Source organism: Rattus norvegicus, chromosome 9 (assembly GCF_036323735.1).
Source record: "Rattus norvegicus strain BN/NHsdMcwi chromosome 9, GRCr8, whole genome shotgun sequence".
Classification (NCBI taxonomy): domain Eukaryota; kingdom Metazoa; phylum Chordata; class Mammalia; order Rodentia; family Muridae; genus Rattus; species Rattus norvegicus.
In genome coordinates, this window is record NC_086027.1 from 113,989,245 (window position 1) to 114,003,930 (window position 14,686).

General features: G+C 48.2%; 1 protein-coding gene across 1 annotated transcript in view; it reads right to left on the bottom strand.

Annotated features, from left to right (window-relative positions):
- Positions 1–444: 444 nt before the first annotated feature.
- Themis3 (thymocyte selection associated family member 3) overlaps positions 445–14,686 on the bottom strand; it is a 38,032-nt gene continuing 23,790 nt past the window's right edge. The window contains exons 3-4 of the mRNA XM_003750754.5: positions 6,967–7,440; positions 445–2,315 (exon numbers count right to left, since the gene is read on the bottom strand). Coding sequence (XP_003750802.1) covers positions 1,294–2,315; positions 6,967–7,440 — 1,496 coding nt within the window. The 3' untranslated portion in view covers positions 445–1,293. The remainder of the gene's footprint in view (positions 2,316–6,966; positions 7,441–14,686) is intronic.

Genomic DNA, 14,686 nt, shown 5'->3' on the forward strand with positions numbered 1-14,686 from the left:
GACATGGTGACCAATTGATGAGTTGGTTGGGCAAGGGAAGGTTTTGAGCAACTGGGGGCGGGTGAGGGCACCTTCCTCACAGAGGGGCGAGGAGGGGGACACAGTACAGCGTAGCAACTAACAGATCAAAGAGCGCTTTTGGTTATTCATCCAGGAGATTTACCTGAGCGTGTACCACACGCCAGGCACTCTTACAGCGGAGGCAATGGGAGCAGGTGGCTCCAAACCTGGGGCCGTAGGATAACCACGCCTGATGGCGAGCACACGTTCCTGCCGAATAAATAGACTCTCACTTTAACTGAAGGAAGAGCGCTGTGGCCGTGCACAGTACCCGAGCCTTGCTTCCCATCCACATGGATGAAAAAGTCTGTCTCCTAGGCAGCTGTGATGGTGTCTTAGTCAGTGTTTCTATTCCTGCACAAACATCACGACCAAGAAGCAAGTTGGGGAGGAAAGGGTTTATTCAGCTTACACTTCCACATGGCTGTTCACCACCCAAGGAAGTCAGGACTGGAACTCAAGCAGGTCAGGAAGCAGGAGATGATGCAGAGGCCATGGAGGGATGTTACTTACTGGCTTGCTTCCCCTGGCTTGCTCAGCTTGCTTTCTTATAGAACCCGGGACCACCAGCACAGGGACAGCACCACCCACAATGGGCTGGGTCCTCCCCCTTGATCACTAATTGAGAAAATGCCTTACAGCTGGATCTCATGGAGACATTTCCTCAAGGGAGGCTCCTTTCTCTGTGATAACTCCAGCTTGTGTCAAGTGGACACACAAAACTACAACCAGTACAGATGGTTTTAATAGGAGTCCCCCAAAAGCTTGGTCTCTAGTGCACAGTGCTTTTGGGAGATCATGGAACCATTAAAGGTTGATGCCTTGGTGAAGGGAGTTATTTTCCTGGGGACATACAGAAAGAGCTATAGGAACCTTTCTGCTTCCTGCCAATGGTGAGGTGGGCAGCTTTGATCCACTGCATGTCCCCACCACGATGAGTCGCCATGCCACAGGCCCAAAGGCAGTGGGGCCAAGTGATCACGGACTGAAGTCTCTGAGCCCAAAAGGAACCTTTTCTCCTCATGAGTTGATTATCTCAAGCATTTTGTCACAGTGACAGAACAATAACACATCTTATAGCAAATGTTCAGGGGTGATGGAAATAGTGTCTTGTTGACACCTGTGATCCGGGCTCCCACCTCTGGGGGCTCCCTTTCAGCTCTGGAAAACTCCAAACATTCAGCTGATGATTCTGTAAACAAAGGAAGGGATGACAGTCACGTTTTTCTGTTTTTAAAACAGACTTCTGGGCTTTGGAGCAAGTGGCGGAGGACGGGGGATAACCAAGCAATTACTGAAGGCCAGAGACTTTTCGGTGACTTCCTGGATGCTCTGGAGAGGCGTGCATTTCTCTTTCTCGACATCAGCTATCCAGGAAGGCTCTTCTACCACTGAGACCTCGAAGCTTGACTTCTCAATCGGGATTGCAAATGTGGCTTCTGGACACTCCCTGTATATGTCTCCTGAGGCGATCATGTCCTCCAGTGACGGTTCATCTTTGGCTATGAGGCATCGTTCAACGACGACATTTTCAATTCTCAGCTCCTCAGTTCCGTACAGGGGGTCCTCCTCCTCCTCAGTCACGGAGGGATCTGGGCTGGCTACGCTGACGTGGCACGGCAGTTTTGTGACTTGGCATAGCTCCTGCAGGGTCCCTGGTCCAGCGCCATCGAACAGCTCCAGGAACTCTCCTACTGCGAACAAAGGCAGTTTGACCTGGTCTTTGGTGGCAATGTTCAGGCACTTGAGGACTTTCACCCTGTGCAGCTCACTGTGAAACTTGGCGAACACCACAGTCTTCTTCAGGGCCAGGAAGCACTCGTCGGCTTCGAAAGATGCGGAAGGCCCCAGGAAGGAGGTGTAGTCCCTGGAGGCCTGGAAGTAGACCTGTCCGTGTTGCATGGCAGCAGCGACATCAGAGACAGCATAAAAGTAACGACCTCTCCTATGTACCAGGCCCTGATAGGTGTACGGGATGAGAAAACGCCTCCCTTTCTTTCCTTGGGAAATCTCAGTGGCAACGAATTTCCTCACATTCTCTGTCCTGAGGATGGTTAAGAGCTGCCCACACTTCAGAGGCTTTGGGCACACCTCGTTCTCCGTCAGGACCACGCTAGTTATTTTGATTCTCACTGGGAACTTGTTTTCTTCCATGCTGAATATTTGCCTCATTGTTGTCCTGGGCTTACGATCTAAGCCGGTGATCTCAGTTACACTGATGTCCAGATCGGAGGGGATGCTAACCTGGGTCTCACCTGGGAAAGTCAAGAGGGAGGATAGCGTAAGGCTTTTGAGAAAGGCGTGAGTTTGGAAGGAATCGCCGCGCATGGAATCATGGGGGTTGTTCATGCGTCCACACTTTACAACCCTGTAACTTTCCACCCAATAGGTTTGCAGGGGATGCTAAGGTGAATCCAGCGGCAAGATGGCTCAGGCCCTTCACTGCTGTGTGTCTGGTCCTAAATGGAATGGTGAAGTTGCCTTCTTTATGAAGGACACTAGGGGTCCTTCTCCAACAGCTGAGTGTGCTGTAGCTCACGGTTCTACTCCCAAATCCATGGTCCTCACCCCAGGAAGCAAGGGAAGCTCTGCCTGTCTTTGTCTCTGGCTAGGACTTGGAGATCTAGCTCTGGGAAGAATCAAGTGCATCCCAGAATAGGACACTTGAGAAGAATTTAATACAGGATTGACAACAAGAATCCACACCGTTCTTCAGAGCTGGAAAGCACTCACTGCAAAAGGCATCTCTAGACAGAATATGGGAGACAGCCGCAGAAAAACAGTTACCCTCCCTTGTGCAATTAGCAGAACCCAGGCCAGCCTGGTTGGAGCACACAGGGCAGCAATGTGGTTGGAACTCCACTTCCTCCCTCACGTTCCTAAGTTCAATCAGAGCTACCAGTTTTTGGCTAGCTATTCTGTGAAGCAAGGAAGGTGGGTTGATACCCTCTTCACGGGTCAGACCCAGCCTCTGGGACTGGATGATGAGAGAACAGATTGGTGGGTCCTAGAGAGGGATGGGGGATGGGACTGGCCTGGAGCCAGACGGGAGGGTGCAGGCATATGTGTTTCTACATAACTGTGTTTCAAAACAATGAGGAGAAGCCCATCAGACGGTGGCTGTGGCCTTAACTCAGCACCCTTCTGCCTCGGTCTCCCGAGGGCTGGGATCACAGACTTGCAGAGATTTTAAAAAAATATTCACTTTATTTTTACTTATATGTATGAATGCTTTGGCTGCATGTATAAATATGCCCCTGTGTGGAGGCTGGAGGAGGGCATCGGGACCCCTGGGACTAGAGTTCCGGACCGTTGTGCACCACCATGTGGGTGCTGGGAGCAGAACCCTGGTCCTCAGCAAGAACAGCAAGCGCTCTTAGCGGGCTGAGCCACCTCTTCAGTCCCTTTGCTTAGATTATTGCTGAAGACGCACCTTACTGGTGTGGAAGCCTTAGTGGGACCTCCATGTATTCTTTTAAACTTTGGAGAGTCCAAGGTGGCATTGAGCAGGCAGTGAAGAGAGGCAGCATTTACACAACACAAGGAGCGAGCCTCCGCCTCTCATTTCCCTTAAAAATTAAAATGTGGAAACGACCAGAAGGTTTAACGATGTGTGCTTTGCTGCATCACCCCCAAGCCGTCTTACTGGCCTGCCAATTATTTTTGAATTTATTTATTGTTATTCTGAAGTGAATAGAAGCAAACGTGTTTATCAAACTCTCAATTGATTTCTAACACAGGCGCTTTGAGGGATCTAAAGTGGCTTACTTATTTTTATTCATGTTTGCGTGTATGTGTGCATAGACGTGTCTATACATCATGGGTGTGCGTGGCCCCGCAGAAGCCAGGTCTTGAATTCCTTGGGTCTGAAGTTCCTGGCAGCTCTAAGAGGCTTAAAGTGAACACGGGGGATCGAACTCAGTGTCCCTGGCAGGGCAGCCGGTGCTCTGAGGTTCTTCTCTCTGGCCCTCACTACCTGGTAAGTTTAATTAAATGACTGAGGTATACATAACCTTTAGCCACATTACAACCTAAGCCACAAAATCCTTATGTCGCCCTCTCCGAACCGTGATCCAGCGAAGAAGGTAATACTGGCCTTAGCCATGGTGAAAAAAACGCTAACCAAAACCAAACCAAACCAAACCAAACCAAAACAAAACAAAACAACCAGTTTCTAAGTCTGGATTTATTGCCCAGAGGTTTCTATCAGTGAGGATATCAAGTGGGGTCACTTCCAAAGGCCACAGTAAGAGCCTTGTCTTAGTCTGTGTTGAACCTGGTCCTTCTGGGACTAACTCCACAGTTAACTGTGTTGGGCCACGGCCTGGCGCATGAGTTCATGGTCACCTGGATACCTTCGTGGGTAATGTCGGTAACCCACAGGATTTAAGGGCTGGCCAAGGGCAACGTGTACTTACCGGTCAGGAACATTAACCACTTTTTACTTAAATTAAAAATATTTCGGGCTGGAGAGATGGCTCAGTGGTTAAGAGCACTGACTGCTTTTCCAGAGGTCCTGAGTTCAATTCCCAGCAACCACAGGGTGGCTCACAGCCATCTGTAGTGAGACCTGATGCCCTCTTCTGGTGTGTCTGAAGACAGCTACAGTGTACTCATCATATATATTAAATAAGTAAATAAGTCTTTTAGAAAATACTTTAAAAGATCTACTTATTTTACTTTACATGCACACACAACTGGTGCCCGCAGAGTTATAACCAGAGTTGTAGATGGTTGTGAGCAGCCCTGTGTGTGCTAGGAATTGAACCTGGATCCTGCAGAAGAGCAACCGGTGCTTTTAACTGCTGAGCCGTATCTCGAGCCCCAAAAGAATATATTATTTTTGAATTAGACTCTTACTGGTTTCCAGGCTACCCTCAAATGCCTGGGCTCAAGTGAGGCTGTTGTCTGAGGGTCCCAAGCAGTTAGGCTCAGGGGCATGTACCACTGCGCTGGGTAGAGTCGAACTTTTAATAGTGTTTTTAATAGTGTTTCGATTTAATTGACTCTTCAAAATGAGTTCCACCTTTTTTTAATTGAAAATTTTAAACAAAGTTTTATGTATATGTGCTTCGCTTGCATGAATACCTGTGTGTCGTGTGTGCAGTGCCCGCCCGCAGAAGGGAGAAGAGGGCATCAGCACTCTTGGAATTGTAGTTCGGGCTGTTATGGGTTGCCACGTGTGTACCGAAAACTGAACCCAGGTTCATTGAATGGGCACCCAGTGCTCTTAACCTCCGAGCCATCTCTGTGGCCCCTCCCACCCTCTCAGTGCTAAGGATGGGACCTAGGGCTTCATGCATGCATGCTAAGCACGTGATCTACCACTGATCCAAACCTTGGTCTTGCTTGTTATGCTTAGCCACAAGCACTTGTCACTCATCTCAGCAGAAGCTATAGGCTATAAGCCTCAGAAGGCAGAGTAAGACAAGGGGAGAAGCTGCTCGCTGAGAATCGATTGGGAAGAGGACTGAATCTTAGATGAACAGGTCACAGAGCTGTTTCTGGGGTCAGCCTCAGAACTATACACAGGTAGCACCCTCCTTACCCTGGCTCCCTCGGGACTGGGATGCTAGAACCATCCAACCCCTTCCGTCATACTCACAGCTATTGTCGTCTTGTTGCTCAAAAGACCGAGTGGATTGAGAATAAAAGACAGAGATGAGCTATGGAGACAGCGTGGAGTGGGAGTTCGGGGAACATGTCACAGTCGGTCTGAATATAGCCAATGAACAAAGTCATAGCACAACAAATTGAGGCGAGGTTTCTATTGGAAACCCAACAATGGAGATACTCATACCCAACCATGGAGCTCAATCGGTCTTTTACAAACATTGCCTACTTAAAGGGATCTTCCAGCGAGGGAAATTTTAAGGCTGCTGTAAATTCCTGCTTAATATAACCAGGCAGCATTTCTCTTCTGCCAAGGACGAGAAAGTAACGGGGTCTGTAGGAAGATGAAGGAGTGCGCTGGAGTCTGGCTTTCACGTGGACCATAAACAACACCGTAAAACTAATGGGTGGTGAGGGACTAGCTTTTATGATAACATATAAGAAAATACATCAATATTACGTTCTCTCAGAGGAGAGACTTTCTTTTTTATCTGCTTACAACTCCACCTGGCTGTCACCACGGTATGGATATTTATTAAGGGAGACAAATTAAAGCATCTTAGGTCTGCTCCAGGAATGTTTAAATATATATGGCGGTAAGAATGAGTCGACGGCGGATGGGAAGGAGTGGGTCTGAAACTCCGAGGATAAACCACCTCTCGGGGCAAGTGGGTCTCCAACATCTAATAGTTCTTCATAAATCAAGGGGCGAGGCCAGAGAGGTGAGACCTAACCAGTTTCCGAAATGGGATCTTTGCAGCAGTCTCTGGGGTTCCTCACCCCACCAATCTACAAATGTTTGTGCCTTCGCAAGTTGCCTGCCCAGCCCGAAGACAGGGCTTTTTACTCCATCACAAGTCCTCGAGGCAAATACCTTTCTATGCCTGTAGGGGGCAGTATCCTTGCTTTCATTGCCTGTGGCACCCGGGCTTGAATTTGATCTGAGCCGGTCCTGCAAGATTCCTCTTCTAAAAACCTGGTCCCTCGATGGGTGGTGATGTTAAGACACGGTGGGATCAGGGAAATTCTAGTAGCACACTGGCTAGTTCTTTTCTCAAGAGAAGCGGCTTAGGACAGCTATACTGCCTCCCTGCTGTGGCTTCCTGTCTTACCACGTGATCTTTCTCACTTGCAAAACCCCTGCGGTGACCCCACCCACCGTGAAATTCTTTCATACTCCAGAGCTGATTTATAAAACCTCATTTCTTTTTAAGTGTCCCCGCCTCAAGGATTTTTGTTCTAGGATCAGAAAACAAGACTTACACATGCTCCAAACTATTTGGCCTTACTTACCTGGCAGATATGCCATCACTGAGAAATAGGGATGCAAAACTAAATGTCCACGAAAGTGCTCTGGAACCAGGGGGCTAAGAAGCCTCAGGCGATGTCCAGCTTGCACCCTAACCCTGCGCTTCCTCCCTGCAAGCAGCTTCCACCTCACGATGGTGTCAATGGAGTAGAGCTGGTCATCCTGGCACTCCAGGAAGTGGCCCCTGCAGTCCATGGGGAGGAGCAGTTTCAGGGGGGGCGTCTTCCTCAGCACCTCGCATCGTAGCAGCCTCCTCCCCTGACTCTCTTCAAAGCCAATTAAGGACAGTGTTTCTCCTTTCCTGAGCTTCATGGGCACATCATCTGTGGAGATGGGGATTAAGTTCTGGAAGCGGGGAGGACTTCTGTGGGCCACAGGATTCTGGGGAAGTCGGACAGAATGGATTAAATCAGCCACAGTTTCAAAAGAAACCGGGTCTGCAACCAGTTGGAAGTTCCCTGCAGAGAAAATCAGAAAACAGTGCTCAGGGTCTATGATGCAGGAGAATAGTGGGATTGTGACTCCAAACCCCTCCCCGTTCGGAAGTACCCTATTGTTACCCTTTTAACACAGCTCACCCACCGGCTGGATTCCATGAACATAGAGCCCCTTCCTGAGAATCAGCCCTTCTCCATCCTACAGACTTGGTCACAAATCAGGTCTTAGATCTCCACTTGTCCTCCCCATGTTCAAACCACCTGGTATCTTCTTGTCACTCAGAGCACACCTGTCCCTAGCTCTCTGTTCCCTGCAACACTGTCTCCCATTACTGTTTGGGCAGCTGGTTCCAAACACACACTCTTCTAGCAGTTTCTCTCCAACATGCTCCCCTTCCCTCCTTTGCTTGCCTGGAACTCATTCAGTTCCCCCTGTAGGGAAGACTCTATGCCCTCCAGAGCGTACTTCTCCCCACCCAACAGTTAGACCTTTCTGGACTTACATACTACTTATCTCAACTTCGGTTTAGCTCAAATTAACAAAATGATTAGGCTTCCTGGATCCCACAGTTTTGGACCTGCACCCTCTGTCCCCGCCCTGTCTGAAGATTGCACTGTTGGCCGTCTTTGCAGAGAATGCCAGCACTTGCTGACCATGTGGCCATCTGCCTCAGCAGATCCCACAGGCACTGTAACCTGAATCAAGGTCCCACTTCTCTCTCAGTGTGTGTGTCTCATCGTGTAGCCCTGACCTGCCTGCCTCTGCCTCCTGAGTGCTGGTGTCAAAGGCCTGTGACATAATACCAGCCTTCTGACTTTCCCTTCTTAAACACACTCATTACTATTTTTGCTTTCTGAAAGATTAAGCCATGAGCACTCTTACTTCCTGGTGGCATTTCTTACTCGTTCTATTCTTGTCCTACTGTGTGCAAACATAAACCTTCTTCCTGTCTAGAAAGCTACTATCCCTCAATGCCAGATCCCATCAGATGCTTTTTTAAAAAATTTATTTGTTTTATTATATGAGTTCACTGTAGCTGCTTCAGACACACCAGAATAGGGCATCAGATCCCCTTAGAGATGGTTGTGAACCACCATGTGGTTGCTGGGAATTGAACTCAGGACCTCTGGAAGAGCAGTCAGTGCTCTTAACCACTGAGCCATCTCTCCAGTCCTCAGACGCCTTTTCTATTGGAAATTCTCATGGATGAAAAAGTCTTTATCTTATAAAAGCATAATGTTTTCATACACACACACTCACACACTCACCCACACTCACACACACACACTCACACACACACTCTCACACACAAACATTCACACACAAATGAGAAACATCCCACCAAATTTAACAGAGAATGATACCACTGAAAGAAACCAGGCACATGTAACGTGTTCACAGTGTCTAGGGCATGTTCTGTGTGTCTATGTTCTGTGTGTCTATGGGGATTCACTGCACACAAGCCATCCTCCAAGCCAGTGACCCACCAGTCAAGAGTTGTTCATTTACCAGGCAGTAGAGGCTGATTCAGAGATGGACACATGACCCGAAGAGGCCTCATCGGCTTCCCTGGGACTTGGACAACAGTATAGTAAGATAAAGCTATGCAAGGTTCTGTCTCATGACAGCTCCCGGCCCCAGCCACACAAAGGAAGTTACACACAATGCGCAGGAATGGAGCCAATAGGTAACAGGAAGTCTAAAGCAAAACCAAACCATTCAGAGAATGAGAGAGACAGATGGGAGAGTGTTTTCTCTGTCGGTGCTGTAATAAACCATGTGGTTTATAACCACGGCACACGAGACTCTATTTCTAGCTCCGGGGGCTGAGAAGTCTTAAATCAAGGTGCCAACAGACATACTGTCTAATGAGAGACTGCTTCCTGGTTCATAGGTGGTCATCTTCTCCTGATAGCTTCACTTGAAAGGCAAGGGTACTGTTTAGGCCTCTTTCATGAGGAAACAAATTACTGTCATCAGGACTCTGACTAAACACCTCTTGAAGGCGCCACCTCCCATTACTTTGAAAGCTGGGGTTTCAGCATTGGAAGTGGGGGTGGGGAAATAAACTTTCAGGTCACAGTGAAGACAGAAAAAAATGATCGAGAAGGCGTCGGGCTCCGCATTTTGGCCACACGAACCTGTAATTTCCCTTTCTGTCTGAGCCGTTATAAACTGCCTTTCTGTCATTTGGAACTGAAAGGACTCTGGAATGAGCAAGTGCTGGGATCTCGGTCTGCCTGACATGCTGACTGGTCTTACACTCAGGAGCCACAGCCACTGCTGCTTAACCCATGCCAAGAAGTGCGGTGGAAACAACGGAATGATTAGAGAACTAAGTCTGGAGAAACGATTGATTTCCCGTTATGACGTCAGGTGGTTTTGTTTTCCTGTTTGATTTTCATACATAGGGTTTTGTCCTTTGGATTTTTAAAAATTTATTTGATGTATGCATGTAGGTTTTTCTTTTTAAAAAAGATTTATTTATTTATATAAGTACACTGTAGCTGTTTTCAGATTCACCAGAACAGGGCATCTCATTACACATGGTTGTGAGCCACCAAGTAGTTGCTGGGAATTGAACTCAGGACCTCTTGAAGAACAATCAGTGCTCTTAACCACTGGGCCATCTCTCCAGCTCCCTTGTATGTATTTTTGAAACAGCTTTTCACTGTGTAGTTGTAGCTGTCCTGGAACTTGGCTATGTAGACAAGGCTACCCTCCAACTCACAGAGACCCGCCTACCTGTGTTTCCCCAGTGTGTGACTCAAACTAAAGGTATGAGCCGGGTCTCTCTGGTTTTATGAACGCAAAACAGATGCTTTTCCCACTAAATGCTCAGGCAACAGTGACGTGCAACGAACCCACACAGCAGAAAACCAACCAACCACCCCTCTCCCCACCCCCTCAACAAAAACAAAACAAAAGGGGCTTGAGAGATGGCTCAGCGATGAAGAGCACTGACTGCTCTTCCAGAGGTCCTGAGTTCATTTCCCAGCAAACACATGGTGGCTCACAACCATCTGTAATGGGATCTGGTGCCACCTTCTGGTGTGTCTGAAGACAGTGTAATTCTATACATAAAATAAATAAATAATTCTTAAAAAATATACATACCACACATACTCATACACACACACACACACACACACACACACACACACACACACACTCACTCACACACCAAACAGCACACAGAATGTACCAGTTGTTGTTGAGGATGGGGAGGGATTAATGCTTATGTTGCTGATGGGAACAAATATATGACTACCACTGGAAATCAACATGGTGATTCCTTAGATGTTAAACAGTGGCTCCCTATGCAGTCGTGATTCTACCTCTAGGTGTGGGTGGGAAGGACTCCAAACAAGAGCTTACGCAAACTTTTTTTTTTTAATACCTTATGCATTATTCACAGAAGTCAAGACAGGAGAAGCCCAAGAGAGTCTCTTTCCAGAAGAATGGATCAGGAAACTGTAGTCATAAAGACAGTGGAATGTGTTCCAGATTCAAAAAAGTTAAAAAAAAACTGTCTCTCCCAGATAACGTTTCTCAGAACGCATCTACAGAACCGGTGGATTAGTGGTTGCAGAGGGGCAGGGGATGGGGAGAGAGGTTAACAGTTAATGGAAGAGGAGGACCTTGGACTGCTAACCAAAAAGGCCTAAAACTGATTTACAGTACTGATCCTGCAGTTGAATTCTACACTGGAAATAGGCAGAATGTGCTCTTGCCAAGCTGAAAAACAGACAAAGTGAACAACTACAGTAACAATCCGATGTCAGCCATGTTTCTGGAAAAACTACTCAGGAGAAACCAGACACTCAGGGGTGCATTCAAGTCAGAGGAGGCTGGAGGTGAGGAAACTGTGTGGCCTCCCAGGCCTCAGTCCCTTGCTTGTGTTTAAAATGTCTGCTTTCCTTCTCCACATAGAGGCCAGCCAGCTGTCTACATCCTGCTGAGTACCCTTCAGAGGGGCGGATGATCGTGGAGAAAGCGGTGGAAAGCCATCTCTATGGCAAGCAGTTTCTTTTGTCACCTAGCTGCCGTCTGAGTCCCGGAAGCTGTTGACTTGACATCTCTCTCCTCGTTACCAGAAGGAGATATTCAGCTTGGCAGGTGGGAAATGCCCATCTGCAGAAAAGGCAGCACTGGATTCTGTCCACTCCATTAAACTCAGGACCTGCTGCTCTGTCCCCTTCTGTGTGGGGAAGGAGGATCGGGGGCCCTGCAGTCCCAGGCATTGCGGGGCACCATCACCCATTTCTCTTTCACTACCGCTAAGGAAAATCATATTAATGCCTAACCTTTAGCATTTAAAGGCTCTTGTAAAGCTTCCCAGACAGCAGAGGGCATGCATGAATGCCAGTCACCACTGTCTTACTTAGGGTTTCACTGCTGTGAAGAGACACCATGACCAAGGCAACTCTTACAAAGGACAGCATTTAACTGGGGCTGGCTTATGGTTTCAGAGGCTCAGTCCATCATCATGTCAGGATGTTGCAGGAGCTGAGAGTTTGTTCATCGTGATCTTCAGGCAGCAGGAGGAGACTGTGTACCACACTTGGTGTGGTTTGAACATAGGAGGCCTCAAAGCCCCTCCCCACAGTGACACACCTCTTCCAACAAGGCCACACCTCCTAATAGTGCTGCTTCCTTTGAGTCAAGCATTCAATCAAACACATGAGTCTATGGGGGCCATTCCTATTCAAGCCACCACGCCACCTTAGTGTGATCTTTATGGTTTCCTTTAATCTGTACCGGCGTGATTTCAGCTGATAGCCTTCTCTGCTGCAGGTAGGGGATGTAAGGCCCCCGAAGGTTAAGCAACGCGCTTGTCCTGTTGGGTCGCACAGTGCAGACAGAGTTGATATCCGGTTTGCTCATTGCATTACACCATTACACACTCCTTTTCCATGACAGCACATTGGCGATGTGGTCTGGGATAGGATAAGGAATTCAGAACTCTCGGAAAGCAGGATGCCAGAGCTTGTGTCCACAAAACGTCATTTGGCAGCAGGTGGCGGGTGACCAGGTGTACAGAACACTACCCTTTACACTCTCCACTGCACAGCAAGCCCGAGACTCGGGAGGCAGACAGTCAAGGAGAAAGGCAGAGCCTCCGGTTGGTCTGCCAAGAGCCAGGGTCACACCTGGCCAAGTTAGGAAGAGGCTGAGAGGGAGCCTCGAGCCTTGCCCGCTCCCAGGGTGAGCATCTCAGACAGCTCTAATTCACAGAGCAGTTGAGAAGGTGTGGGCTGAGGCAGTGAGGGCTGACGGTAGCCTCTCTCGCTCATGCTGGAACACCTCAGCCCCGATGGAGAGGGTGAGGCCACCTCCTCCATCCCATTGGTTGCCCCAGCAGCCCCACAGTTATGTTGGTGCAGGAGTTGCTAGCTGTCACGCTATAATTAAAAATGGGCACAATGGGTTCCCGTGCGTCACCATTCCACGCTGGGCCCCTGGTACTCTCAGACTTGGGCAGTTGATCCCTGGGATTAGTTCTGGCACCATAGGACCACATAGAACTGACATTAATTTATCTCAGTGGCGGCTGGCCTCAGTGTGGCACCACACCACGTTAGCCTAGCTATCTTCTGGCCCCAGTGGTCTCTCCGCTCTCATTGCTAGTCACCCTGGTCAGTCCTGGACAGCCAGGAACTCTCTGGTTCCAGCTACCCAGTAACATCAGGACTCAACAAAATGTAACCCAACAACCAGATTTATATGTTAAATATTCAATATACAATACATCCACACAATAAACTTACAACCAATTGATAAGGATATAAACTGCCCACCTAGATAAGATAAATTTGTCTACAGAAATCCATCCCAACTACCTTGACAATTCAGGACCACCTGGATCTGGGTCATCCTTCTCCGTCTCCATCTTGCTTCTCCCTCCTTCTCCTTCTCTCCCTCCTTACAAAAAACTTTGTCCCCGCCTTATTCTTTTACTGTCCAGTCATGACCTTGATCTAACTTGTGCCAGCCCTCCCCTGCATAATGACGTCAACCTACAGGGATGTAATGTCAAATGGCTCCTCCTGCCTCAGCTGATGGAGGTGGCTGGAGACCTCGGCACTGACTTGTGCTTGTGGTTGGATCCCCAAGGTCCCCCCAGACCATGCTACTCAAGTTCTCTCAGAACTGGAATGCCACAAGCACATTGTGCAAGCATCCTTCAGGCCAGCATCCTGGAGTTCTTCCATGGAAGCACAGGTGGAGACTGCACAGAGATCCCCAGCTTCAGAGCTGTTCACGCAGCTGACTTCCTGCACGAACCTTAGATTATACAGACATTGATGGAAGGCCCAGGTATGGAGATGTGAAGTTAATCTACTGGAGTCCAGTTTCTGCGTCTGTGTGGGCATGTGTCCCTGCTCATAGGGCCGTGGGGTCCAGTTCCCTCCTCGCTGGCTGGTCCTGTCTATGGGTGGGGCTGCTTTTTTTGTCCCTTTGTCTATCCAAGTCCCATAGACATGGCTTGGAACATAATGTTATCTCCTCTCGATATCTGCAGGTATTTGATTCAAGGATACTCAAGGCCTTTCTATAAAATGATTATATTAATTCTATATGACCTCTACCATCTTCCTGCTGTTTCAGATCAGCTCCGAAGATCATGTTCCTGGCATTCTGCTGTCATTTAAGGACTAACGACCCAGCACCACCGGTTTTCTTTAGAGCGTTTTTGATCCACGGTTGGTTGGTTGGATGCCTTGTATAGAAAACTCAACACACACAAAGCTGCCTACTGTAGCAGCTTAATAATGTGTCTTAAATGTGGTGTGTTCCCTATGTCATCTGAGAGGTGAAACTGAAGGTGTAGTGACTGTACCCAATTGTCACCACTACCTGCACCAAGTTCCAGAAAGTCACGAGCCACCCACTCTTAGACCTGCCCAGTCTTTCCCCATCTTTCCTTCAGAGTCCTGCTTCTCACCAGGTTCCAGTGGTTCCACACAACATATAACAGTGTGTATATATGAATATATGCTTACTGGGAAGGTAATCGCACATAAGATTTATCTATTTATTGTTTTAGAGGGAATAGGCACTCAGGAAGCATCTCCAGGTGCCCTGTGCCTGGGCCATAGTAAGTGTGAGAAGTGACAAGCAACACAGACAGGTCCCTCTTCTCATCAAGGCTATAGCAGAGTAGAAGAGACAGAGTAAGAATGTGAAATGACAGGTGTGACTGTGGGATGTAAAACCATGCCAAGAAGTTTGGTAAGGTACAGCAGGTCGAGACCCAGAGAC